This window comes from Littorina saxatilis, linkage group LG5 (genome assembly GCF_037325665.1).
Source record: "Littorina saxatilis isolate snail1 linkage group LG5, US_GU_Lsax_2.0, whole genome shotgun sequence".
NCBI classification, from domain to species: domain Eukaryota; kingdom Metazoa; phylum Mollusca; class Gastropoda; order Littorinimorpha; family Littorinidae; genus Littorina; species Littorina saxatilis.
In genome coordinates, this window is record NC_090249.1 from 17883339 (window position 1) to 17909693 (window position 26355).

The 26355-nt window shown below is 47.5% G+C and overlaps 1 protein-coding gene across 1 annotated transcript in view; it reads left to right on the plus strand.

Moving 5' to 3' along the window:
• LOC138966463 (structural maintenance of chromosomes protein 2-like) overlaps window positions 1–26355 on the plus strand; it is a 50212-nt gene that overhangs the window by 3259 nt on the left and 20598 nt on the right. Inside the window, exons 5-12 of the mRNA XM_070338717.1 lie at window positions 546–683; window positions 968–1045; window positions 1678–1740; window positions 2355–2504; window positions 3305–3494; window positions 4100–4154; window positions 22002–22122; window positions 23944–24062. Coding sequence (XP_070194818.1) covers window positions 546–683; window positions 968–1045; window positions 1678–1740; window positions 2355–2504; window positions 3305–3494; window positions 4100–4154; window positions 22002–22122; window positions 23944–24062 — 914 coding nt within the window. The remainder of the gene's footprint in view (window positions 1–545; window positions 684–967; window positions 1046–1677; window positions 1741–2354; window positions 2505–3304; window positions 3495–4099; window positions 4155–22001; window positions 22123–23943; window positions 24063–26355) is intronic.

Consider the following 26355-nt stretch of genomic DNA (forward strand, 5'->3'; position numbering starts at 1 on the left):
ACATAAATTTGTAATATTTCCAAACTTCAAAAATTCTGGGATCATTCTCAGGATATGCTCAAAGAGTCAAACAACTGTGGAATACGCTCAAATTTGTGTCTGTGTATACATTTATTCATGTGCAAGAGACCAGAGACTCGTCTTTCTGTTAAATTTGGAGTTGCAGAATTCTTTACCAAATACTGAAAGTGATACTGTACAGTGGAACCCCCAAAAAAGACCTAAAAAAATCAGAGAAAATTAGGTCTTAAAAAGGAGGGAGTCTTAAAATGATGGTAATTTTACAGAGGTTAGCAGGTTTTGAACAGAACGTCTGAGTAAACAAGGTCTTAAAAAGGAGGGTGTCTTAAAATGATGGTAATTTTACAGAGGTTAGCAGGATTTGAACAGAAAGTCTCAGTAAACAAGGTCTTAAAAAGGAGGGGGCCTGAAAAGGGGCTTACACTGTACTGATAGTGTTTTGCTGGGGATTAATCAATGTAATCCAAATAATTCTCCAACTTAGTCCAAGTGTGACATGATCATTGTTTGGATTGTACTTGCAGGTGTTGAAAGAAGACATCAGCCCCACCCTGACCAAGCTGAGAGATGAGCGCTCATCATACCTGGAATACCAACAGATTCTGCGAGAGCTGGAACATCTCAGCAAGCTCTATGTTGCCTACCAGTTTGTTTGTGCTCAGGTTAGAACTACAACATACACACACTTACACACACACACACACACACACACACCCGCGCGCACACACACACACACACACACACACACACAAGAACACACACGCTATGGTAGTATGATTTGGTGGACATTTCTAAGCTCATACTGCATGATATTGCACCATTTAGCTTTTTAAAACAGATTTTGATAGGAAAGGGGTGCATAACCCTGGACACCCCTGCCTACTTGGCACTTCCAACCTTCCTGTCTCATCAGTTTTATAATTACATTGTTATTGTATGTGTGCAGGAGAAAAAGAAGAGGTCAGCAGAAGAACTTGTTGAGATGCAGGAACTCATCACAACTACACAGGAAAGAATGGAAGAGGTGTGTTCCAGTATTGGTATTGTTGGAGTTTTGCAGTATTCATTGCTGTTAATTTCTTAAGCATCGCATGCAGCATCTTTGTATGACTGTAAGAATTAAGTGTAGTAATTTAACCTGTTTGCTGCCGGGAAATATTTGTATACAGCGGTACCTGCGATGTGGGGCCCCTCTGATGAGAGGACACCTCCCTTAAAAGGACACATTCTGGGGTCCCTTTGTCTATTATCTCTACCAAAATATACCTGTCATGACAGGCCACCTGCAATGTAGGGACATGTTTAGCTGGTCCCAAGGGCGTCCTTTCATCGCAGGTACCACTGTACAAATCATTACCTGTATTTATTAGAATTGACAGTGTACCTTGATGTATAAATGAATGCACCACACACCGATATCACACCCACTCACACACCCATTGTTTGTTTCTAGTTTTTCTTCTTCTGTTGTTGATATTGAACGGTTTGTTGCCCGTTAAACCAAGTTACCCAGGACATCAGCTGATGTCCTAAACTTGCTAAAGACAGTGAAAGGGTTACTTTACTTTAGTCTAAAAACTTCAAAGAAGTTTGAGAATTTCCTGTCACATGTTTGTTGGCTGCCTCTGATGTCTTTGTAAAATCTGTGTTCCACAGATCAAGGTCAAGGTTGGTGAGCTAGACGAGAAGATTGCAGAACTCACCAAGCGTCGGGATGAAGTGAGAGATGGCTAAAGCATTTTTTTTTTTAACTAAGTAAATGTTATTGGGGGTTATTTATACGTTTTGAATAATATCTGGTCACTGATCCTGTTTTTAAACTTAAACATTTAAAACAAATTTTTACATGTATTCAAGTCGTGTGTGTTGAACGATTCCAAGAAAACTACTGAACAGATCTTTATGAAACTTGACATACACATTTTTCAAGATGATATCACCCGTTTTTCGATTTGTTTTTTCCTAATTTATTCTTTTCAAAGATTGATTGACAATTAGTGTATTACTATTTACATGTCAGTTTTCCAAGAAAGACGAGCAAGTTGAGTCGAAATGTTTAGGAATTAAGTTTTTATAAATAGAGGGTATTTTTTTTACCCAAGGTTGGGAGTTCATTCTGATGTTGCAGTTAAAAGACATCCTAGGGTGTGTAAAAAAACAACAGCAAATGTACTCAAACTATCTGTTCTTTTTCTCTCTCACCATCAGTCATACACATGCTTGCACAAACCCATACACTCACACTTGGTCATACTCTTAGTCTTACAGCCGCCTCTTCAAACATGCCGTCAGCTGAAACACTGACATTGGGTGGCTCAATTTTCTCTGTCCAGGAATCGGGTGGAGTGATGAAGGAGCTGGAAACAGCTGTGGCCGACTTGCAGAAAAAAGACGCCACTGCTCAGAGCGCCCTGGACAACTGTCGTGAAGGTCTCAAAGCCGAGGAGAAGAAGAAGAAAGAGCTGATTAAGAACCAGCAAGATGTAAGTGTGAAGGAGGAGACCCCATGCTTGCCATTTTTGTTAAAGTGATGCAAGGTGCAGTGATGGCTTTTTTGTTGCTTGATGTGGGTACCGTTTTACTGTTGGGAAAGGCATGAACATTCAGCATTTTATTGTTTATAGGCTTTGAGTCAGTTTGGTAAATTGCACTGAATTGCAGAATATTTAGCCTGTTGTAAGTATAAGACATGCAGAGGAGTTTCGTGGGATGGAGAATTTCATTAAAAGTGTTGTTGCTCTGAGAGTTCTGCCCCTGACAATGAGGCGAATGACACACTGCTGACCAGTGAAGACGAACGATTGCTGAGAATAAATAGCTCTGATGTGTATGTTATGCAGTTACCGCTCGATATAATGCTCTTTTCTTTAAAACAAATATGCTCATCACAGTTCACGGTTCATTGTAGCAATGATCACTGGCCTGCAGTAATTGCTGACAACATGTTGTGCTTGAGGTCACGTGAGTTTGGCAAAAGACATGCTCAGCGATCACTGTATGCTAAGCATGTGTTGTCTGTATTAATGTACAACCTCCTTTCTGATGCAGTAGTTATTGACAATTTGTTCATTTAGCCGCTGTAGTAGCAAAACGCATGTGTTCGTTCGCCAAGTGTCTTGCACATCCACAAAAAAAGGCAGAGAGATTCGTTTCTATGCACTTCTTAACCTAAGTTTAAAACAAAAATTCTGTTCCCAGAGTCCATTTGAAAGAAGCTCATTGTGACGCGCCTTTGTCTCACTGTCTTGTGTGTGTAGTTGAATCGTTTCCATTGCTTCTACAGAACGAGAAGACGGTGGCTACCAGGCAGAAGGACCTGGAAAAGATGGCACAGAGAATTCAAGAGGTGAAGGACGCCAGCAAGAAAGACGCTGCGGACTACACGGCTGCTCAGAAACATTTCCAGGCGGTCAGCTCGGGTCTTTCTGCCAATGCTGATGGAGAGGCTGCTACGCTCAATGAACAACTGTTGGGTACTTACAGTTTTATTTTTATTTTCATATATAGGGGGCCCGGTGGCTCAGTTGGTAGAGCACAGGACTTGTGATCCTAGGGTGAGGGTTCAAATCCCTGGACACGGGTCAACTTTATGTGCAGACTCAGAGACGGTATCCATGATCCACCCTCATGTCACCACAGTGGCACGTAAAAGACCTCGGTCATTCTGCCATAAGTGCAGGTGGCTGATTACACCTAAACAAGCACAAACCTGGGTAGCGCGACTCTGTTGCTGCTAGCTTTCCTCTGGGAGGAAGCGACCCAAATGTCTTAGCGATGGGACAATAAAGTTATGATAATAAAATGACCGAAGACATTTTTATTGTATTTGAAATAAAGTGGAACTCCACAACTTGTCTCTGTACCCTGGGAATCCCTCCTATTTCAATATAAATATGCAAAGTGAAGCTCGATGCATGAAGAAATCTTGAATATGCATGACACTGAGAACTGTTATTCAACAGAAGCAGTCTGCGGTCTAGTTGTAAACTGGCTATTTTTTGTTAAAGCTGCTATGTAATACCAAAGTACATATTTACCTTTGTGTAACTTACTGTTTGCATTTATTTAATTTTTCCAGCGGCCAAGAATGAGATCAGCACAGCAGAGACTAACACCAAGCAAGCACAGATGAGGTGAGGAGGCACTTTTCATGGATCATTTTTCTGTGGTATCCACTGATTTAGTATTGGAACACAATCTCCCCTGAAACAAAATAAAAGTCAGATTGGGTGCTGCTTCTGGAAGGAAGAGAAATTCTTAGGGTATAATGTTGTGCATTAGAGAAAATAGCTGTGGTGGGAATATAATCGAACTTGTCTTTATTGACCACCCAAGGGACGGACCAAAAGTGATACAGACAGGTGGTCGATATGGAAAGGTGATCCATATTAAAAAAAACTTTGAAAAAACAACTAGTCGCGGACCTTTTTGGGGTGGTCGTTGTGGGCAGATAGTCGCTATCCAGGGGTGGTCGAGGCAGGTTCAACTGTACTCTCTTAGCTTACAGGGAAATTTGATTACAGTGAAACCCACTTTTAAGACCTTCATAAATGTGAGAAAATTAGGTCTCAGATGGCTGTGTCTAGATTCTTTGGCCCGTGATGTTGACGAAGTGGGCTGTCATTTCCAGGTCCTGAGTGCTGCCCCATAGCTTGGTGTGCAGCGATGTCCCTGTGGGCCAGACATGTTTCCTCTCACTGCAGTGGAGTTGGCAGGTCTGCAGGAAGTGGTCCGGTGTCTGGTCCGCCTCTCCACAATGGCACAGGGCCGACTGTCTGATGCCGATCCTTTTTAGGTGGCTGTCTAGTCCACAGTGGCCTGTCCGGAGGCGGAAGACAATGGTCTGCTCGTAACGAGTGAGCTGATGGAGGGCATCTTCGTGTGGATTATATCCATTGTTTTTCTTTTTGAAGGTGGATTTTTGCCTGTTTCGGATTAGGGTCCTGGCTTCACTGTAAGTGAGATTAGAGGGTTGCTGCTCAGTTTTGCTGCCCTCCTTTGCCAGCCGATCCGCCACTTTGTTGCCCACAATCCCCGTGTGTGCAGGGATCCACTGCAGGACAACCGCTGTGGTTTGAGCCAGTGTGTTGATGTTCTGCATCAGGTGTTCTATGGTCGAGTCTGGATTGCCCGAAGAGGGTCTTAAAAGGGAGGGAGTCTGAAATTGGGAGGTCTTAAAAGGGGGTTAAATTACATATTAAATTACATATTATTACCCAACTCACATATAGCAATTAACTCTAGTTCAGTGCTGGTAACGCTGTACACGTTCCCCTTGGTAACAAGGGAGACCACCCTAAAAAAGAGTGATCCATCCCATAATATCAGACCGATGTCCGGTCCAACATCCGTATGCGTGCGCATACGCCGCCATTTGTATCATTCTCTCTCAGCGGTTCAACTGGGTAGGACGCTCCTGATGTACGCTCCTGCTGTCTTCAGCTTTTCGCCAGAGTCTTTTGCTTTGGCTTCTCCCCTTGGTCGCCGCCTTACTTTACACCTGTACCTATGCTGTGTGGTGAGATCTTTCCGATTTTGTGTAACTTTAGCGACGTTTTCGTCGCTCGTTTGTACTTGTGAAATTTTTCTGAAATTGTTTTCTGTGAAATTTTTCGTGAGTTGTTTGCTATGGCGGAGGCTGCGCTTGTTGATAGCGCTTAACGGAAGCCTAGTTCGAGGCAGGTAGCTGACGTTACGCCTCCGAAAGGGAGCTCAAGGAGAGATAAGGGCGCAGGGAAGTCCGCGTCTGTGTCTCTGAGTCAACTTCTGTTAAGTCTCCCGTGTTAGCAGACGTACAAACAATCTTCCGGTCAGACTTGTTTACTTTCTGACAAGAGTAGTCGTTCTGGTGTAGCTTCTTCTGCTTCTGTTTCGCCTGGCTGCCCTGGGTTAGCGCCAGCCGACGTTGCTTCTTTATTGTTGACGCTGAGCTCTCAAGTTTTCGTCATTAGCGTCTGGATTTTCTTCCACTCGGGAGGAATTGTGTGCGCTTCCGGCGGGTGTTTCTGATGTTTTCTTTCCTTAGCCAAGATCCGGCGGTCGCCTGCAGTTCCGGCTTCGGCTTCCGCTTAGCCTTCGGCGACTGTGACTCGGGCGGATGCCATGCTTCGCAGGATGGGGGTACCGTCTTGGTGTCTCTCCCGATGTGACACCAGTACAAGGTATGTTTACACCGCTTGCCGGTGTGCGAGCTCAGGGGGCTCTCTCGTGCGTTGGAGGCCGTGAGAGTTCTTATGAGCAGCGAAAGGACGAACGCCTCCGTACGTCTCTTAATGAGAATATCGGGGACCGTTTTAGTCCTCTTCCGCCCAGGGGGCAGGAAGTGGTCGGTTCTGCCGACGATAAACTGTCTGATGTTCTGCCTCCTGGCTCTGAGCTTGATCTCGAGTCGGAGGGTAGGGCGGATGACGGGGATGCCTCAGTGGTAGAGGATTCCCAGCCTCGAGAGACGGACCGCGGGTGTCCGTCTGTAGGTCAACCTCCTGCGTCTGGTTTCCAGCAGGGCGGTGTGACTGAATAGGCCGCGGTGGCCTACCTGACTCGATGGCGAGCAGGAAGGCTAACGACACCCAGCTTTCTTGCCGTTTTAGTTGTCCAGCGCAGTGACGTGGGCTAACGGAAATGGCATTTAAGTTATTGGTGACTCTGGGGCTGACCATGGGTGTCATTCTAGGGTCACCTACCTGACTACGATGGCGAGCAGGAAGGTTAACGAGGGTGCGTTCATGGGATGGATGACACCCAGCTTAACTTGCCGTTCAAGTTGTCCAGCGCAGTGACGTGGTCGGCGGAAAACGGCATTTAAGTTTTGACCGGAAGGGGTGGTTGAGAGCAGGGCGTAACTGACTCCACCTCTTTCCGGTTTCGACTTCTGGAAGTTCGGAGGAACAGGATGTTCTCTTCAGCTTTCGGGGATCGTTGTCCATTGCCCTGGAGTTGGCATATGGCCACGTGTAGCCGGGTTCTCCGGTGAAAGTGGTGTACGTTCGCGCGAGGAATGTAGCACGCATTTTCGTGGCTGGGCAACGTAAGCTTCCGCCCTGGGGGCAGGAAGTTGTTGGGCTGGGTGATTCTTGGATTGGCCATGCGAGTCTCTCTGGGGGTCACCTTCCTAACTTTGATACCGAGTAGGAAGGTGATGTTTGGAGAGGTGTCCACGGTGGTGGATGTCACCCAGCTTAGCTTGCCGTTCAAGGTGTCCAGCGCAGTGATGTGCGCAGTGATAAACGGCATTTAGGTCTTGACAGGAAGGAGTGGCTGAGGAATATTTTTGCCTCGTCCACCCCTGCCTTTGTTCGACGACTTCCGGAGTTCGGAGGAACAGTAGGTTCACTTCCGCGGCCGGGAATCGTCGTTCATTGCCCTGAAGATGGCATATTTCTTGTAGTTTTGACTTCCGCTTCCTCCTGGGGGGGGGGCAGGAAGCGAGCAGTAAGGCTGGTTCCTTGTTGGATAATTTGAGTCAAACAGGAAGGCAGCTTCCGGATTGCACGGTTGTGCTTGACGGCTGTTCAGATGTAGGTGCTTCCGCATTAACGATTAGCACCGTATTCAGGTTCCATTTCAAGTTAGCAAGGGCAGTGGCGCTCGCAGCTGTAATGGGTCGAGGTTCTATGGAATCTTCCGGTGTGTTTCTATACAACCGGTTGGTTCTCATGTTTACTTATCCACGGCCGGTTTTGCTTCCGCTTTTGCGGCTGCATCTTCCGGTTACAGGATGGGACAGCCTTCTACTGTTAACACTGCGTTGGTAGTCGGCACTTTTCAGCTTTTAGCTTCCGGTTCCGTTACTGCGGTTCCTTTGCTGTTATACAGGCTGTATCCACTTCCCCTTCCAGTCTTCCAGCTGGCATGGGACAGGTGGATGGAGATCTGGTCATGGAATTCTGGCGTTTGAAATTTTCTGTTTTTCGAAAATTTTCCGATGTTGGCAAGTTTAGCCTTATCGGGATGGGTGACTGGGTCTCATCATTTCGATGTTCATGATAATGCTTTTGAACAGGAGGGAGGCTCTTACTTCACTTGTGTCGCTGTTCGCGGCAGTTCGTAGTTGTTTTGAGCTTTCCGAGGAGAATCTTTGAGTGTCTAGCCCTTAGATCCTCCGTCGGGATCCTTTGTGCTTGTGGAAGTTTTCACAAGCGAGTCTTCTTTGTCACCACTTGGCTCTTCCTTGGTGGACAACGTGTGACCTGTGGCGAGGGTGCTTTGGCTTGTGTTGCACGCTCAAGTAGCGTGTCACTCACGGAGCGCTTTCTGTAGGCTTCGGTTAACGCCAAGCCTAAGAACTTAGGTTCTCTTTTTGCGTTCTACGGAACCGCCCTCGGGTTTGGCAAACATCCATTGGGTTTTTGATAGCAAGGAGAAACTGTCTGTAAGATCAAGGTCTCCTAGCTCGGGTAGATTGTCTCATCTTTTCTTTTTGATGGGCTCTTTTGTACTTGTTTTTATTTTCTCTCGCCTGGGCGGTTACGTTCTGTATGGCTATCTTTGTGGTCCTACAGGACGCAGATACAAAGGATGTTGCTTTGCCTCCTTTTACCTAGGAGTAAGCCTCTGCCTTCAAAGTGTTGTTCTTTTGGCATGACTTTAATCTCTTTCTCGTTTGGAAGTTTTCTCTTTGAATCCGCTGCTATGCACGCGGGGTTTTTCCTTCTAAGAGAAGCTCATGGTAAAAGGGAAAGCGTTAGGCAGGCCTTGGCGGTTTGTTTGTTTCCAAACGAAAAGCTTCAGGCTGGCTGTTGTCTATTTTAGCTTTGGCTCGATACCCTCGCTTTCACAGGGCTCTTTCTTAGATCTGTTCGGCGACCTTTTGGTCTCACAGACGGGTCTTTGCAATCTTGGTTCCCAGCCCTCTTAAGGCTGGCAAGAAGGCATCTTTGCTTTCTCACATTCGGTTTACACGGATGTCTACTGTAGGGGTATCCTTGAAATTCTCAGGGGCTTCCGCCTCGACTCTGGATTTGGTTCAGAGTCTCTATAGGGTTTTTGTGTTTTGTTCACTTGCCACTTTGACTGGCTTGGTTCAAAGTGCTTTTTTCTTACGGAAAGAACTCCTCTTCTTTCTGTTTATTGCAGGTGGCTATCCACCTTTCTTTTTGGGTTTCCGTGTTGTCTTCCATGTCTTTTTTTAAGACTTTATGAGATTTCGGTCACGTTGTTACGGCTTGGTGCAGCTTGGCTTTACCCTTTTTTCAAGGCTAGCCTGGCGATTTATCACGGGAAACGGCTAAGCTTACTCTAGTAGCTTCTGTGAGAAGTGGGAGTAAGCGTGCTTGCTGGCTATTTTGAATAAAGACAGCTCTTTTAAGAAAGTCTGTTCTATGACTTGTGGGTTTTCTTTGTAATTTTCTGGCATTTGAGCGGAAAATAGGGAAAACCAGCTTCGTATTGCATTCTCAATTCATGAAGTGAGAGTTGGGCTCCTTTAGAGTCGCGTTTAGCCAATTAAACTTTTCGAGGTTCGAAGATTTTTCTGACTCGCACGGATCTTGTTAGATTAGTGAATCAAAGGTCACTTTCCTTATCTTTCATCTCGGTCGTGATTGAACCTCGGCATTTAAGCGGTAATGGGGGCAACCAGCTTCCAATTGCACTTTCTTTTCTTGAAGCATGAGTTTGGTTCCTTTAGAGTCACGTTTAGCCAGTTTAACATTTCGAGTTTCGAGGATTTTTCTGTCTTTCACGGATCTTGTTAGATCATTGAATCAAAGGGCATTTGCCTTATCTTTCATCTCCGTCGTGGTTTAACCTTGAACGGTTGAAAACGACGTTAAACACTGAGTTATGGAGGGAAGAAGGTCTATCTACTCTGGAAGAGGTATGACGTTTTGTAGTCAACCTTACCTAGATGGACTGCTACACTGGTTTCTTGCTCCTGGGGAGTTTGATGTGGTTATTTGTCCGGTGAGGACGCTCAGAAGGTACCTGTCACGGACTCGGCAATGGGTCAGAAAGTCAGAAGCTTTTATGATATCGCTTATCACAGCAGGTGTAAGGATATTGCGAAAGGGACTTTAACCAAGTGAGTCTCCATGTTGATCACACAGAGGTTTACCTGTTGACAATCACAGTCTGGAGATGTTAGGGCAATTTTGCCTTTCTCTATAGCTAGAACGTTTGAGGCAAGGGCATGGGCCTCCTCTTTGGCAGTCCTCCGGTCGGGCCTTTTTGGCTGAAGTACTGGAGTCGGCTTACTGGCGGTCTGAGGAGGTTTTTATTATTTTCTACCTCAGAGGCGTCTTGTTACAGGACGGCAGTTCCGCGTTACCGGTTGTGGTAGTCGCAGGACAGGTTCTATTATCGTAATTTTCGCTATATACCCGCCACCTATAGTAGCAATCTGCTATATGTGAGTTGGGTAATAATATGTAATTTAATCCAAAATTTTAATAATAAATTTTCATTTAATTAATATACTTACCCAACTCACATCGTTTAAACCCTCCCGCCTCCCCGCTGTGGTGGTATTGGGTTCTAAAAAAGTAGTGAGTTGGGCTTCGTTCGAATGATACAAATGGCGGCGTATGCGCACGCATACGGATGTTGGACCGGACATCGGTCTGATATTATGGGATGGATCACTCTTTTTTAGGGTGGTCTCCCTTGTTACCAAGGGGAACGTGTACAGCGTTACCAGCACTGAACTAGAGTTAATTGCTATATGTGAGTTGGGTAAGTATATTAATTAAATGAAAATTTATTATTAAAATTTTGGATTATTACCCAACTCACATATAGCAATTAACTCTAGTTCAGTGCTGGTAACGCTGTACGCGTTCCCCTTGGTAACAAGGAAGACCACCCTAAAAAAGAGTGATCCATCCCATAATATCAGACCGATGTCCGGTCCAACATCCGTATGCGTGCGCATACGCCGCCATTTGTATCATTCTCTCTCAGCGGTTCAACTGGGTAGGACGCTCCTGATGTACGCTCCTGCTGTCTTCAGCTTTTCGCCAGAGTCTTTTGCTTTGGCTTCTCCCCTTGGTCGCCGCCTTTTCTTTACACCTGTACCTATGCTGTGTGGTGAGATCTTTCCGTTTTTGTTGTAACTTTAGCGACGTTTTCGTCGCTCGTGTGTACTTGTGAAATTTTTCTGAAATTGTTTTCTGTGAAATTTTTCGTGAGTTGTTTGCTATGGCGGAGGCTTCGCTTGTTGATAGCGCTAAACGGAAGCCTAGGTCGAGGCAGGTAGCTGACGTTACGCCTCCGAAAAGAAGCTCAAGGAGAGATAAGGGCGCAGGGAAGTCCGCGTCTGTGTCATCTGAGTCAACTTCTGTTAAGTCTCCCGTGTTAGCAGACGTACGAACAATCTTCCGGTCAGACTTGTTTACTTTCTGACAAGAGTAGTCGTTCTGGTGTAGCTTCTTCTGCTTCTGTTTCGCCTGGCTGCCCTGGGTTAGCGCCAGCCGACGTTGCTTCTTTATTGTTGACGCTGAGCTCTCAAGTTTTCGTCATTAGCGTCTGGATTTTCTTCCACTCGGGAGGAATTGTGTGCGCTTCCGTCGGGTGTTTCTGATGTTTTTTCCTTAGCCAAGATCCGGCGGTCGCCTGCAGTTCCGGCTTCGACTTCCGCTAAGCCTTCGGCGACTGTGACTCGGGCGGATGTCCATGCTTCGCAGGATGGGGGTACCGACTTGGTGTCTCTCCCGAATGTGACACCAGTACAAGGTATGTCTACACCGCTTGCCGGTGTGCGAGCTCAGGGGGCTCTCTCTGGCGATGGATGTCGTGAGAGTTCTTATGAGCAGCGAAAGGACGAACGCCTCCGTACGTCTCTTTATGAGAATATCGGGGACCGTTTTAGTCCTCTTCCGCCCTGGGGGCAGGAAGTGGTCGGTTCTGCCGACGATAAACTGTCTGATGTTCTGCCTTCTGGCTCTGAGCTTGATCTCGAGTCGTAGGTTAGGGCGGATGACGGGGATGCCTCAGTGGTAGAGGATTCCCAGCCTTGAGAGACGGACCGCGGGTGTCCGTCTGTAGGTCAACCTCCTGCGTCTGGTTTCCAGCAGGGCGGTGTGACTGAATAGGCCGCGGTGGCCTACCTGACTCGATGGCGAGCAGGAAGGCTAACGACACCCAGCTTTCTTGCCGTTTTAGTTGTCCAGCGCAGTGACGTGGGCTAACGGAAATGGCATTTAAGTTATTGGTGACTCTGGGGCTGACCATGGGTGTCATTCTACCTGACTACGATGGCGAGCAGGAAGGTTAACGAGGGTGCGTCCATGGGATGGACGACACCCAGCTTAACTTGCCGTTCAAGTTGTCCAGCGCAGTGACGTGGTCGGCGGAAAACGGCATTTAAGTTTTGACCGGAAGGGGTGGTTGAGAGCAGGGCGTAACTGACTCCACCTCTTTCCGGTTCCGACTTCTGGAAGTTCGGAGGAACAGGATGTTCTCTTCAGCTTTCGGGGATCGTTGTCCATTGCCCTGGAGTTGGCATATGGCCACGTGTAGCCGGGTTCTCCGGTGAAAGTGGTGTATGTTCGCGCGAGGAATGTAGCACGCATTTTCGTGGCTGGGCAACGTAAGCTTCCGCCCTGGGGGCAGGAAGTTGTTGGGCTGGGTGATTCTTGGATTGGCCATGCGAGTCTCTCTGGGGGTCACCTTCCTAACTTTGATACCGAGTAGGAAGGTGATGTTTGGAGAGGTGTCCACGGTGGTGGATGTCACCCAGCTTAACTTGCCGTTCAAGGTGTCCAGCGCAGTGATGTGCGCAGTGATAAACGGCATTTAGGACTTGACAGGAAGGAGTGGCTGAGGTATATTTTTGCCTCGTCCACCCCTGCCTTTGTTCGACGACTTCCGGAGTTCGGAGGAACAGTAAGTTCACTTCCGCAGCCGGGAATCGTCGTTCATTGCCCTGAAGATGGCATATGTCTTGTAGTTTTGACTTCCGCTTCCTCCCGGGGGGCAGGAAGCGAGCAGTAAGGCTGGTTCCTTGTTGGATAATTTGAGTCAAACAGGAAGGCAGCTTCCGGATTGCACGGTTGTGCTTGACGGCTGTTCAGATGTAGGTGCTTCCGCATTAACGATTAGCACTGTATTCAGGTTCCATTTCAAGTTAGCAAGGGCAGTGGCGCTCGCAGCTGTAATGGGTCGAGGTTCTATGGAATCTTCCGGTGTGTTTCTATACAACCGGTTGGTTCTCATGTTTACTAATCCACGGCCGGTTTCGCTTCCGCTTTTGCGGCTGCATCTTCCGGTTACAGGATGGGACAGCCTTCTACTGTTAACACTGCGTTGGTAGTCGGCGCTTTTCAGCTTTTGGCTTCCGGTTCCGTTTCTGCGGTTCCTTTGCTGTTATACAGGCTGTATCCACTTCCCCTTCCAGTCTTCCAGCTGGCATGGGACAGGTGGATGGAGATCTGGTCATGGAGTTCTGGCGTTTGAAATCTTTTTGTTTTTTTTGAAAATTTTCCGATGTTGGCAAGTTTCGCCTTATCGGGATGGGTGACTGGGTCTCATCATTTCGATGATCATTATAATGCTTTTGAACAGGAGGGAGGCTCTTACTTCACTTGTGTCGCTGTTCGCGGCAGTTCGTAGTTGTTTTGAGCTTTCCGAGGAGAATCTTTGAGTGTCAAGCCCTTAGATCCTCCGTCGGGATCCTTTGTGCTTGTGGAAGTTTTCACAAGCGAGTCTTCTTTGTCACCACTTGGCTCTTCCTTGGTGGACAACGCTTGACTTTATACCTGTGGCGAGGGTGCTTTGGCTTGTGTTGCACGCTCAAGTAGCGTGTCACTCACGGAGCGCTTTCTGTAGGCTTCGGTTAACTCCAAGCCTAAGAACTTAGGTTCTCTTTTTGCGTTCTACGGAACCGCCCTCGGGTTTGGCAAACATCCATCGGGTTTTTGATAGCAAGGAGAAACTGTCTGTAAGATCAAGATCTCCTAGCTCGGGTAGATTGTCTCATCTTTTCTTTTTGATGGGCTCTTTTGTACTTGTTTTTATTTTCTCTCGCCTGGGCGGTTACGTTCTGAATGGCTATCTTTGTGGTCCTACAGGACGCAGATACAAAGGATGTTGCTTTGCCGTCTTTTACCTAGGAGTAAGCCTCTGCCTTTAAAGTTTTGTTCTTTTGGCGTGACTTTAATCTCTTTCTCGTTTGAAAGTTATCTCTTTGAATCCGCTGCTATGCACGCGGGGTTTTTCCTTCTAAGAGAAGCTCATGGTAAAAGGGAAAGCGTTAGGCAGGCCTTGGCGGTTTTTTGTTTCCAAACGAAAAGCTTCAGGCTGGCTGTTGTCTATTTTAGCTTTGGCTCGATACCCTCGCTTTCACAGGGCTCTTTCATAGATCTGTTCGGCGACCTTTTGGTCTCACAGACGGGTCTTTGCAATCTTGGTTCCCAGACCTCTTAAGGCTGGCAAGAAGGCATCTTTGCTTTCTCACATTCGAATTACACGGATGTCTACTGTAGGGGTATCCTTGAGATTCTCAGGGGCTTCCGCCTCGACTCTGGATTTGGTTCAGAGTCTCTATAGGGTTTTTGTGTTTTGTTCACTTGCCACTTTGACTGGCGTGGTTCAAAGTGCTTTTTTCTTACGGAAAGAACTCCTCTTCTTTCTGTTTATTGCAGGTGGCTATCCACCTTTCTTTTTGGGTTTCCGTTTTGTCTTCCATGTCTTATTTAAGACTTTATGAGATTTCGGTCACGTTGTTACGGCTTGGTGCAGCTTGGCTTTACCCTTTTTTCAAGGCTAGCCTGGCGATTTATCACGGAAAACGACCAAGCTTACTCTAGTAGCTTCTGTGAGAAGTGGGAGTAAGAGTGCTTTCTGGCTATTTTGAATAAAGACAGCTCTTTTAAGAAAGACTGATCTATGACTTGTGGGTTTTCTTTAAAATTTTCTGGCATTTGAGCGGAAAATGGGGAAAACCAGCTTCGAATTGCATTCTCAATTCATGAAGCGAGAGTTTGGCTCCTTTAGAGTCACGTTTAGCCAATTAAACTTTTCGAGGTTCGAAGATTTTTCTGACTTGCGCGGATCTTGTTAGATTAGTGAATCAAAGGTCACTTTCCTTATCTTTCATCTCGGTCGTGATTGAACCTCGGCATTTAAGCGGTAATGGGGGCAACCAGCTTCCAATTGCACTTTCTTTTCTGGAAGCATGAGTTTGGTTCCTTTAGAGTGACGTTTAGCCAGTTTAACATTTCGAGTTTCGAGGATTTTTCTGTCTTTCACGGATCTTGTTAGATCATTGAATCAAAGGGCATTTGCCTTATCTTTCATCTCCGTCGTGGTTTAACCTTGAGCGGTTGAAAACGACGTTAAACACTGAGTTATGGAGGGAAGAAGGTCTATCTACTCTGGTAGAGGTATGACGTTTTGTAGTCAACCTTACCTAGATGGACTGCTACACTGGATTCTTGCTCCTGGGGAGCTTGATGTGGTTTTTTGTCCGGTGAGGACGCTCAGAAGGTACCTGTCACGGACTCGGCAATTGGTCTGAAAGTCAGAAGCTTTTATGATATCGCTTAACACAGCAGGTGTAAGGATATTGTGAAAGGGACTTTAACCAAGTGAGTCTCCATGTTGTTCACACAGAGGTTTACCTGTTGACAATCACAGTCTGGAGATGTTAGGGCAGTTTTGCCTTTCTCTATAGCTAGAACGTTTGAGGCAAGGGCATGGGCCTCCTCTTTGGCAGTCCTCCGGTCGGGCCTTTTTGGCTGAAGTACTGGAGTCGGCTTACTGGCGGTCTGAGGAGGTTTTCATTAACTTCTACCTCAGAGGCGTCTTGATACAGGACGGCAGTTCCGCGTTACCTGTCGTGGTAGTCGCAGGACAGGTTCTAATATCATAATTTCGCTATATACCCGCCACCTATGGTAGCAATCTGCTATATGTGAGTTGGGTAATAATATGTAATTAAATTACATATTCCTACTCCGAATCACATGTAGCATTGACACAATCGGAGATGCTAGGTTCTGAAAAGGCTAACCGTCTAAGGGAAGCAACCCCAACCACAAAAAGTGTAAACGTAGCCATGGTAATGACCATACACCCGGGGAGTTACCTCCCATCGTGCATGCCATGTCACTACTGCTACTGAACACGTGGTTCATATCATTCGACCTTACAGCTTTCGAGGGAGCAGGTTGTTGATTTTTGGGCTCCCCTGTGGCTGCGCTGTTTGGTGTTGTTTTGACACCCACCGGCCACGTTACCGTCTATCTTGCCTCCTGCTTCGTAGTTGGTGAGCTCTTTCCATTTTGGTCATTATTTTGACAGGAAATTTGTTGTAGTTGCTGATTTTCGTCCGTGTTTGGACCTGTGATATTTCAGTGACTACTGTTGGCCGCCATTTTTGTTGTCAGCATGAGTTGACAGATTTTTGTGGCTAGGCCGATGTATTTTGGAGGTAAACGTAATTTTACCTTCTTACTTGCTTGCTGCTTTGTTTAGTTGGTAAGCTTGTTCCTTCTTGTCTTTGGTTTGACAGGAATTTATCTATAGTTGCTGACTTTTTGTCCGTTTGGACTCCTAAATGCGTTTCAGTAACTTATCTTGTGGCCGCCACTTTCGGTTGCTCAGCTTTCCTGACAGCTTATTTATGTGGCTAGGCCTATGTTATGGTGAGGTTCTCCTTACTTTACCTGCGTTTTTGCCTTCTGCTTTGTTAGTTGGTAAGCCATTTCATATTTCGTCATTACTTTGACAGGAATTTTTGTTATTGCTTAATTTTCGTCCGTTTTGGACTTCTAAATTTTGTCCAGTAACTTATCGCTTGGCCGCCATTTTGTGTATCAGCGTTGCTGACAGTGGTTTACTTGGCTAGGCTTTAGCAGGTATCTACCAGTCCGTAGGACTGGTCGTGGTTTCGGATTTAACATGTTTGTTATGTTTTGTTCGTTACTCTTTCTGCCTCGAACAAACACTTTGTGGGGCAGTCATATACTGTTGTACGTCCTGTTTCTTCTCCTCGCCTTCTCTGCCGTTAGCAGATCAGGTGTTGCAGGTGTCTGCTTTATCTTTGTGAAGAATTTTTCGCGTTCCAAGCCTGCGTCTTCCGTTGGTCCCGCTGTCTGTGGGCGACGTCACCTTGTTGGCTTCTTTGACGCTTCCGGCCGAGACGTTGTCTAGGGCGGATGTTTTGCTTCTTCGTCTTCTACCGCTGTGGTTGGCGATTCAAGTAAGTCGAGCTGGTCCACAGGCCCTCGTGAGGCCGTCGGACAGTCCCTGCTGGGACACAGCTCTTTTCGGCGGGTTCACGACCCGCAAACCCCTGTTCAGTCGCACCCTGGCTTCACTGAAGACCATTGTGTGGCTGAGCAATGGCGGCAGTTGGTTCCGGCTACTTCTCCGACGTACGCACCCGCTGGGGTCGTTTCCGGAGTTGTCTAGCCGTTTCCGACTGCTGCGCTTCCGGCACTCGCCGGAAGCATAGGTCCCCCGATGTACGCACCCGCTGTGGTCGTTTCCGGGGTTGACCAGGTCCCCCGATGTGCGCACCCGCTGTGGTCGTTTCCGGGGTTGACCGGACGTTGCCCCCCGGGCATTCGTCCTCTGTTCAGTCGCACCCTGGTTTCCTCGAAGACCATTGTGTGGCGGAGCAGTGGCGGTAGCCGTTTCCGGCGCTGCGCTTCCGGCACTCGCTGGAAGCATAGGTCCTCTGACGTACGCACCCGCTGTGGTCGTTTCCGGGGTTGACCGGACGTTGCCCCCCGGGCATTCGTCCTCTGTTCAGTCACACCCTGGCTTCCTCGAAGACCATTGTGTGGCGGAGCAATGGCGGTAGCCGTTTCTGGCGCTGCGCTTCCGGCACTCGCTGGAAGCATAGGTCCTCTGACGTACGCACCCGCTGTGGTCGTTTCCGGGGTTGACCGGACGTTGCCTTTTAGGGCATTCGGGCTTCCGGCCTCCGTCCTCGCATTCGGCGCTTCCGCTTTTCGCGGTCTCGTCTGGTGCTTTCCGGCTCCACCCGGATTTACTGCTCCTTTCGCTTCCACTTCCTCCCGGATGTCGGTAGCTGAGGAGCAACGCCAGCCCTTCGGGCAGGTGGTGTCTCAGCTCTGGCCGATGTAGTCAGCGTTTCAACCTTCGGTTGTCGCGTCGACTGCCGTTCCGGTGCCTGCGGCTGCAGACTTGCCGTCTTCTCTCTCTTAGCCTGGTCGAGGCATGAGTTAGGACGACGTCGGGGGGGACGGATTTCCGGTTTTCCGGTTATGCCGTTTCACCGGCCTTCCACCAGTACGTGGACTTCGGTTTTTTCGCCGGTTGTGTCGGACATTCAGTCTGTCGTCAGCGATTCCACACGTGCTGGTTATTGGGAAGAGGCTTAACGCTGTCCTCTAAGCTGCGGCAGAGGTCACGTCGAAGGTTTTCCCGGGCGGGGCTTCGGCCTCCTACACTTCCTGTCTGGAAGCATAGGTTCTCCATCACAAGCGCACGTAGTGGCTTGTCTGGGGTTGATCGAGGACTGGCCTACGGGCGTTCGGGTTCCGGCCCCAGTCCTCTTCTGGTCTGTCTCACTCTTGTTCCGTCGTGGGCATTTGTGTTTCACCAGTGCGGCAGCCGTTGTCGGCGTGGTGTTTCCGGTTTTACTGGAAGCATAAGTCCTCCATTTCAAGTACACGTTGCGGTTTTGACTGGAGTTGACAGAGGACTGGCCTACGGGCGTTCGGGCTTCCGGCCTCAGTCTACTCTATGCATCTTTCGCTTCCGTTTTTTGCGGTTTTGTCTGCTGCATTTCCGGCTCTGTTCGGATACACTTCTCCTCTTCCTGACACTCCTTCGGAGGTCGGTGGGTGAGGAACAGCGGCTGGCCTACGGGCATTTAGGCTTTTAGCCTCAGCCGGGGCAGTCTTCACTTTACCTGTTGGGTGTTGCGTTTACTGCCTAGTCAGTTCGGGTGGCCCTGGACGTTTCCCCTATTCACGACCGTCAGTAGGGGGATAAGTCAGGTCTTTTTCCGGTTGGATGGTTTTCCGGTTTCCGGTCATCTCATTCATCAGTTTACCACCAGCAACTGTGACTTCGGTTTGCGTTCGTAGCTGAGCTATTCTGGTTCTCAGTCTTTAGTCAGCAATCGAACACGTTCTGGATTTCCGTCGCAGCTCAAGCTTCGGCTCAGGATTTCCCTTGGGTGCATCGACATTGGTGGCTTCCTTGTTGGTTGACTTTGTTGTCGATGTCGGACTTCCGTTCCGTGAAGATAGGATGTTTTTTTTCTACTTCCGGTTCCTTAGTCACCTTTTGTAGGTACCACGGTTTGCAGGTTTTGGCTAGGCCATCTCCTCCCGAAGGTGGTATCTCTAGTGTTTTGGTTCTGCCGCTGTTTCTACTATGGTTCAGTTCCGGAACATGCTCAGCCTTGGCTGGCTTCGGCTACACGGGCTTCACCTTTTGTTCCTTCTTGCTTATTCAGCCTTTGGAACTTGCCTCCTTTCTCTACTCTGTTGGCCAGCCCTTGCTAGGGTGAGCATGGAGCAGATGAGGCTGCCCTTCCTTCTCTACGCTCGTACGGCGGGTGTCGGAGGGACTCGTTTCTTTCGCGTTCTCAGTTCCCTGAACAGTCAAAGAGAGTCGCTTAAACTTTGCCTGCAGTAGAGATTCAGTCGAGTAGAGATCACCAGGTCTCTGACTGCTTTACAAAGGTTGAAGGAAGGTAGGGCTAGCATACTCAGAAACATGCTTAGCAGAAGCATGCTCATTCCTCTGGTTAAGCTAAGCTGGCAGCCAATAGGCAGCCTTGGCCGGGCAACAGCCATTCCACGTTGCGGCGATGGTGGTTGTTGCCTTCCCGTTTCTTGTGGCTTGTGGGGTTCTCTGGCTTCAGGTTACCCCTGTTTGGCCACAAACGTTCGGACTTTGGTCCTTGTCGTCTTTCATCGAGTCGGACTCTGTCTTTCTCTACTGATCAGACGCGTTCTGGTGTTTCGTCCAAACTTAAGGTTCACTTGAGTTGGCCTCGGAAGTAACATTCAGGTTTTCCTGAGGGGGCATTGTCTTGGACAATGGATGTTTGAGGAGTAGTTCTTTGTGGCTTTCCTCCTCTCTCTCAGGTTTTGGCTACTCTTCTCCTTCGGGCAGAGGTTTAGTTAAGGTTCGGTTCCTGTGACTTCAGTCTTGGGCCTTTCCTCTCTTCTTCCTCATCTTAGTATGAGGCGAGTCCGGATGACGTCCGTTGGGTCGGGTTTCCTTACAGTCGCCCGGCTACAAAAGGCAACTTTGTCTAGGGCGGTTGTCCGTTTTTCTCCGCGTTGGACTCTGTCTTCAGACAGGGACAGACGCGCTCTGGGTTTCTGGCCAAACTCAGGTAGGCTCTTGATTTGGCTAGGAAGTTAACTGCCTGTTTTTTCCCTGAGAACTCTGGTTTCGGGAGTCTTATGGCTGGCTGGCTTCACGGTTTACGTTTACCAGTCTTGGTTTTCTGCTTTCGGTTTTTGATTCACTCTCGATTACCTTCAAGCAGACTGTTTTGGGAACATTCTGGCTTTTAGCCATTTTGTTTATGGTTGCCAGTCACATCGGTTTTTGACCACCGTGGGTCCTCACTTCCGGTAGCTTACGCACAGTCGTAAGTGGCTGCTGTCGGGTGCTACCTCTCTCCCTGCGTTCGCAGGGACTGGTAGGGGATGACTGGCGACCTTCTATTTGTGAGTTTTCTCTTCGAGGTGGACTCTGGTACGTAGTGCTTGGATGTCTCTCTCTCGCTCTTTCGTGGGGATTGGTCACTCTTATTTTGAGCTGACTTCTTTCTCACAAGCCTTTTGGGCTTTACTACATCCCAAGGTTTGCAGACTTTGGCATGGTTGTCTTAAGGTCACCGCGGGGGTTCGTCCTTCTCAGTTGAGGGGACAACCTTACGCACGGATCTTCTCAGGACATTAGCATTTCCTTCCAATAAAAGGGGGGGGGGGGGGAAGCTTGTCTTTCCCTTGGCTCGCCAGGGTTATTAATCCAAGGCTTGGGTCTATTCCTGTGCTGTTTTTTTTTTACGGCTGGGAGATTGGAAGAAGTGCTGAGCACAGCTTTCTGGATCTCTGAGGTTGTCTCTTTCGCTTTGCCTGAGATACTTCTCGGCTGTCAATCAGGACTTTCCTTGGTTCCCTCACTGCCTGTTGGCAGTGGGCCAGCCCTGGCAAGGGCTTTTGAGTGGGTTAGATTTTCTTTCCCACTGGGACCGCCCTGATTCTTTGGCAGCGGTCCAGGTTTTTGGCAAGGTTTTTTGAGTGAGTTAGATTTTTCTTTCCCACCGCCTTGTTGTTGTAATCTGCTACATGTGATTCGGAGTAGGAATATGTAATTTAATCGAAAATTTTATTGTAAATTTTCATTTAATAAATATACCTACCCGAATCACATAGTATATTCCCTCCCGCCAACCCCGCTTTTGATTTGGAGAATTTATTCTTTAGGTCGAATGATATGAACCACGTGTTCAGTAGCAGTAGTGACATGGCATGCACGATGGGAGGTAACTCCCCGGGTGTATGGTCATTACCATGGCTACGTTTACACTTTTTGTGGTTGGGGTTGCTTCCCTTAGACGGTTAGCCTTTTCAGAACCTAGCATCTCCGATTGTGTCAATGCTACATGTGATTCGGGTAGGTATATTTATTAAATGAAAATTTACAATAAAATTTTCGATTTAATCCAAAATTTTAATAATAAATTTTCATTTAATTAATATACTTACCCAACTCACATCGTTTAAACCCTCCCGCCTCCCCGCTGTGGTGGTATTGGGTTCTAAAAAAGTAGTGAGTTGGGCTTCGTTCGAATGATACAAATGGCGGCGTATGCGCACGCATACGGATGTTGGACCGGACTTCGGTCTGATATTTTGGGATGGATCACTCTTTTTTAGGGTGGTCTCCCTTGTTACCAAGGGGAACGTGTACAGCGTTACCAGCACTGAACTAGAGTTAATTGCTATATGTGAGTTGGGTAAGTATATTAATTAAATGAAAATTTATTATTAAAATTTTGGATTCCACTGTACTATCCCTTTTGATGGTGTGTTCAGGCTGAAGCATGCAGAGGGGGAGATCAAGAAGAAGCAGGGCGATGTAAAGAAGACGGACCAGGACTACAAGAAAGATCAGAGCTCACACACCGCCCTGACTCAAAACCTCAAGAAGTTGGAGGTATGCTATAATGCGAAATATTTCATGAGAAATAACAAGTGTTTTAATGTTTGAAGATGAAATTGAAAGTAAATGCTTTTTATTCTCTTATGTTTTAATGTTTGAAGGTGAAACTTAAATTCAATGCTTTTTATTCTCTTATGTTTTAATGTTTGAAGGTGAAACTTAAAGTCAGTGCTTTTTATTATCTCAGGTGCTGGTAGACTGGTTCCGCACAACTCACATACTTTTGTAGTCTACTTTTAAAGTGCTTATGTCCTTTTTTTGTCTGAGTTGCTGTGATGTTGCAGAAAAGGTGAAAGGGGTGGCAGTGGTTCTCTAGTGGTTGCTTGGGAAAAAGTACTGCTGAAAGAATGGAGAAGCAAACCAATAATGCAAGATAATGTGCAAAGAAAATAAACTGATGCGCAGATTGGGAAAATGGTGTGCCATCTTGGACCCACCTGCTGATATTTGCAATACTAGTGTATGTAGAGGTTACATGCCGAGTCTCAGTGATTATCAAAAATAATGGTCGAAGTTCGCGGATCATGAAAAATGCGAGCTTTAGCGAGCTTTTTCATGACCGCGAACTGAGACCATTATTTTTTATAATCACTGAGACGAGGTGTGTAACCTCTTTATTCCTCCTTTCTTCAGTTATTCAAAGAAAAGAGGAGTTTTTTTGCGAAAGTTTGATCGAATCCTATTCTCTCAACCAGTCAACCTGCGCAGGCGATCGATTAATGCGCGGTTGTATAGTTCCGTGCAAATCATTCCATTCTGTTAACACTTCTTGTCAGTTTTCCTATTTTGGGCTAAAATCAAGTACACAGATATGCTGTTATTCTGCTGTGGCGGCAAAGGCAGATATTGTGTGTTCTGTATATGTTTTGGTATCGCTTAGAATAATGTTTTTTCGTCAAATGGGACTAGCAGACGAACTTTTGCACCCGTGTTCCAACGTTAAAAACTGTATGAAGTTCAGTTTTCTGGGGAAAATAGTGTATGAAACCCCTTTATGTTTTTTAAATTGATGAGATGTGTGCATTTGGTTGCGTGTGATCTGTTTATTAAATGAAATATTGTTGAAAACTGACCGTCGGATTGCAGTCTGTTGTCGAAGGAACTGAGTGAAAAGAAGGGGAACTACTCTTGTCGCTAGACAAAGTATGAGTTACTTGCCTTGGGAAATTGCTTGTGATGAACGGCTTGACGGCACGGCAGATGAGATTCAGAAAACAACCGAACTCATGGATTTTATATGGAGATTCATGTGTTCAGGCCTGTAGTTGTTAATTTAAATGCGGTATGTTTGTATTGTTTGCTTCAGAGATGTATACTTCGTACATTAGAGCGTTCGGAACTTTTCAGTCGCAAAAAGTAGTACCGAAACAGAACAACCTCTCAACCCATTGCACTATCGAGGATTCAGGCTGTTGCTGGGTCGTTATTTGTTTGGTTGCTGGGTCATTATCGAAAAATAACTACCCCTACAAGTTTACAGAGGTAAAGAAGCAGAGGGGGGAATAAAATTAAATAGTAACTGAATGAAGAGAAATAATTTAACACAGATGTTGCTTATTGTTGGGGGGGGGGACGTCTTTGAAATCGCCAAAATCTTCTTTTCTGCAAATGTGTTTTCACTATGGGAGAAAGGGAGCTCCAAGGACTGTCGGGATCTCCAGAAAATTGACTTAACTTATGCAACCATTTCTTCAAAGTCGTCAAAGAGGATAAATGGTACCAACATCCCTGTGCCAGCACTGGACAGAATTGAGAGTGATACTGTAGGTGTAAACATACAGTACATAACAACAATGTTGATCATGTGTCCAACAGAACGAGATGACCAAGCTCGGCTACAACAAGGAGAGAGATGAAGAGCTGCAGGCTCAGCAGAAACAGCTGCACAAGGACATGCGTGAAATTCGGGACAAACTGGACACATTGGAGGCCAGGTAACGTGTTTTTTTTCTTCTTCTTCACTCTTGTGTTGCATGTGTATGACCAGAGGAAATAATCAAGGAAGAGTCATGGTCATCCCTTGGCATGTGTCTCTGAAAATGTTTCCGTTTTGATAGTGAATAATTCATCAGCTGTATTTGAATCAATGCAGCGCTGTTCCCAGCCTCAGAGGACAAAATGTCAGGTTGACCTGGAATTGAAAATATGTATAGGTCCAAATGTCCTGGCTTTGCCGGCTTGGTAGAAAAATTGATGGTCGGAAGACCTTCGTGTAAACACTACGTGTGATGGTCGTCCTGCCAGGTTTCAGACAGATGCCTCAGATTTAAAAGGTATGCGTCAATGACCTAGACTGCGGCCTGGGCACAATACTGCAGATGTATGATTCAGGGTTTTTTCAATCCATGTTGGATTATCTGGATTTGTGTCAGTTTGTAAATGGGTAATGATCGGTTTCACAGTTTCTGAATTGTCTATATATGTAACGGCATAAGATTATCACTACTTGCAGGCCACAAACATAAGCTAAGTATTGCCCCAAACTGCTGTTAACAGCTTCAGCAGTTCGCTCATGCATGAGAGAGAAATTAGGCTTATACCAGTGTTGTTCATAGACTCGGAGAAAATAGGTCAGTTGGACATGAAAAACATGTATAGATCAGAATGTCCTGGCTAAGACCTACGTTTCAAAACTATCGGACAGTCTGCAAGAGAGGAGAACAATGAGCCAGGTCAAAAAAGCACGCGTCAGCGACTGAACACTGAGGCCTGAGAACAACACTGTTATACGTACAGTGTCAGCGGAACCCCCCATTCAATCACATATTCTTACCTCAACTCACATAAATGGCATTAACTTCAGTTCATTGCTAAGATATTGAAGTAGTACTCGACCCTGGTAAGGGGGGAAGTAACTCCCTAAGAAAAACAATCCGTAGTCAAGGACGGGAGTCACCTCCCCTACCGGTAACCCGCACATGCGCGGTCCTGCTACCGGCCGTCATTCCACCCACTTCAACACTACTGCACAGACGTGTTGTTGTACTCCGGCATATTTTTTGCCTTGGCCTTTTTGTGGAAGGCCATTTGACCCTGGTCTTTGCGTTGCTTTCTTTAGGTAAGATCGTTTCACTTCTCTTCGCTACGCGTTGCGTTTGTTTGAGTATTTTCGCTGTTGTAATTCTTCTACACGTGCGCGTGTTCGATATTGCAAATGGCGGACAAAAACTCTAAAAGCAAGGGCAAACTTGTTTCTCTGCTCTCTTCACCGGGGAAAGAGAAGGATAAGGACAAGTCTAAGTCTAAATCAAAGACGCGTGCCTCTGTAACTTCGTCACAGGCTACGTCTTTAATTCTGGTTACTGACCCGGTGACTAAGAAAACAGAACGGGTTTCGCTCGATTCCACGTCACCGTCACCGGTTTTTCCCACGCAGGAACGCTCTACTTCTCCTCTCTCGCGCTCGCAGACGCCACGGTCTAGCGAGTCCGTGTCTCGGGAAGAAGTTTTGGCAATGTTTGCTACCTTGAAGCATGACCTAGTTGCCTTACATTCTGCGGAAAGACCTGTCGCTCCCCTCCCGCCTGGCGTGGGGGGGGTGGCCTCTCTTTCTAGGCTGCGGCCGTCAGCGACGATCACGTCGGCTGATCTCGGGCCGGATTTTTTTGGTTGCGGATTCCCCTGCCTTTTCAGGGGGGTTCGCGGCCTTAGCGCCGCCCGGTTCCAGCGCTTCGGCGTTGGGCGGCGTTTGTGGGAGTCCCCATCTTTTTGGGGGCTCACACTTGCCTGCGGGCCCGGCTTACGCTTTTGCGTCGCCGGGTTCGCAGACGGCTCCTCCCCGGCAGTACACCGTCCATCACGTGGCGGGTGCGCTAGGGAGCGGCGAAGCGCGCCAGCCTGCCCCCCTGGGATCAGTTTCGGCTGTCCCGGCCTCTGGGGGGCAGGCAGCAGCGTCTTGTCTGTCCAGCTCTGGCCTACAAGATTCCGTCGGCGGTCATCGACCTGTAGCTCTTGGTCCGGCTGCCGCCGTTCCTGGTTCGAGTTCGCAGGGGGTAGGCTCCTCTGGTTGCCCCTCGGGGCTTCCGGTCGGGCCTGCCCGTGGGTTGTCGTCCTCGACTTCCGGTTGTGCTGTGGCAGGCACTTCCGGTGGAGGACAGCGGGCTAGTGGTTCCGGTGGCAGTGTCCCTGCTATCCCGTCCCTGGTTACGCATCGACTTCCGGCCCCGACTTCCGGTTCCGCCGCGGCGGTTCCGGTTGTCGGCGGTGCTGTTGGTGGACAGTTTGCGG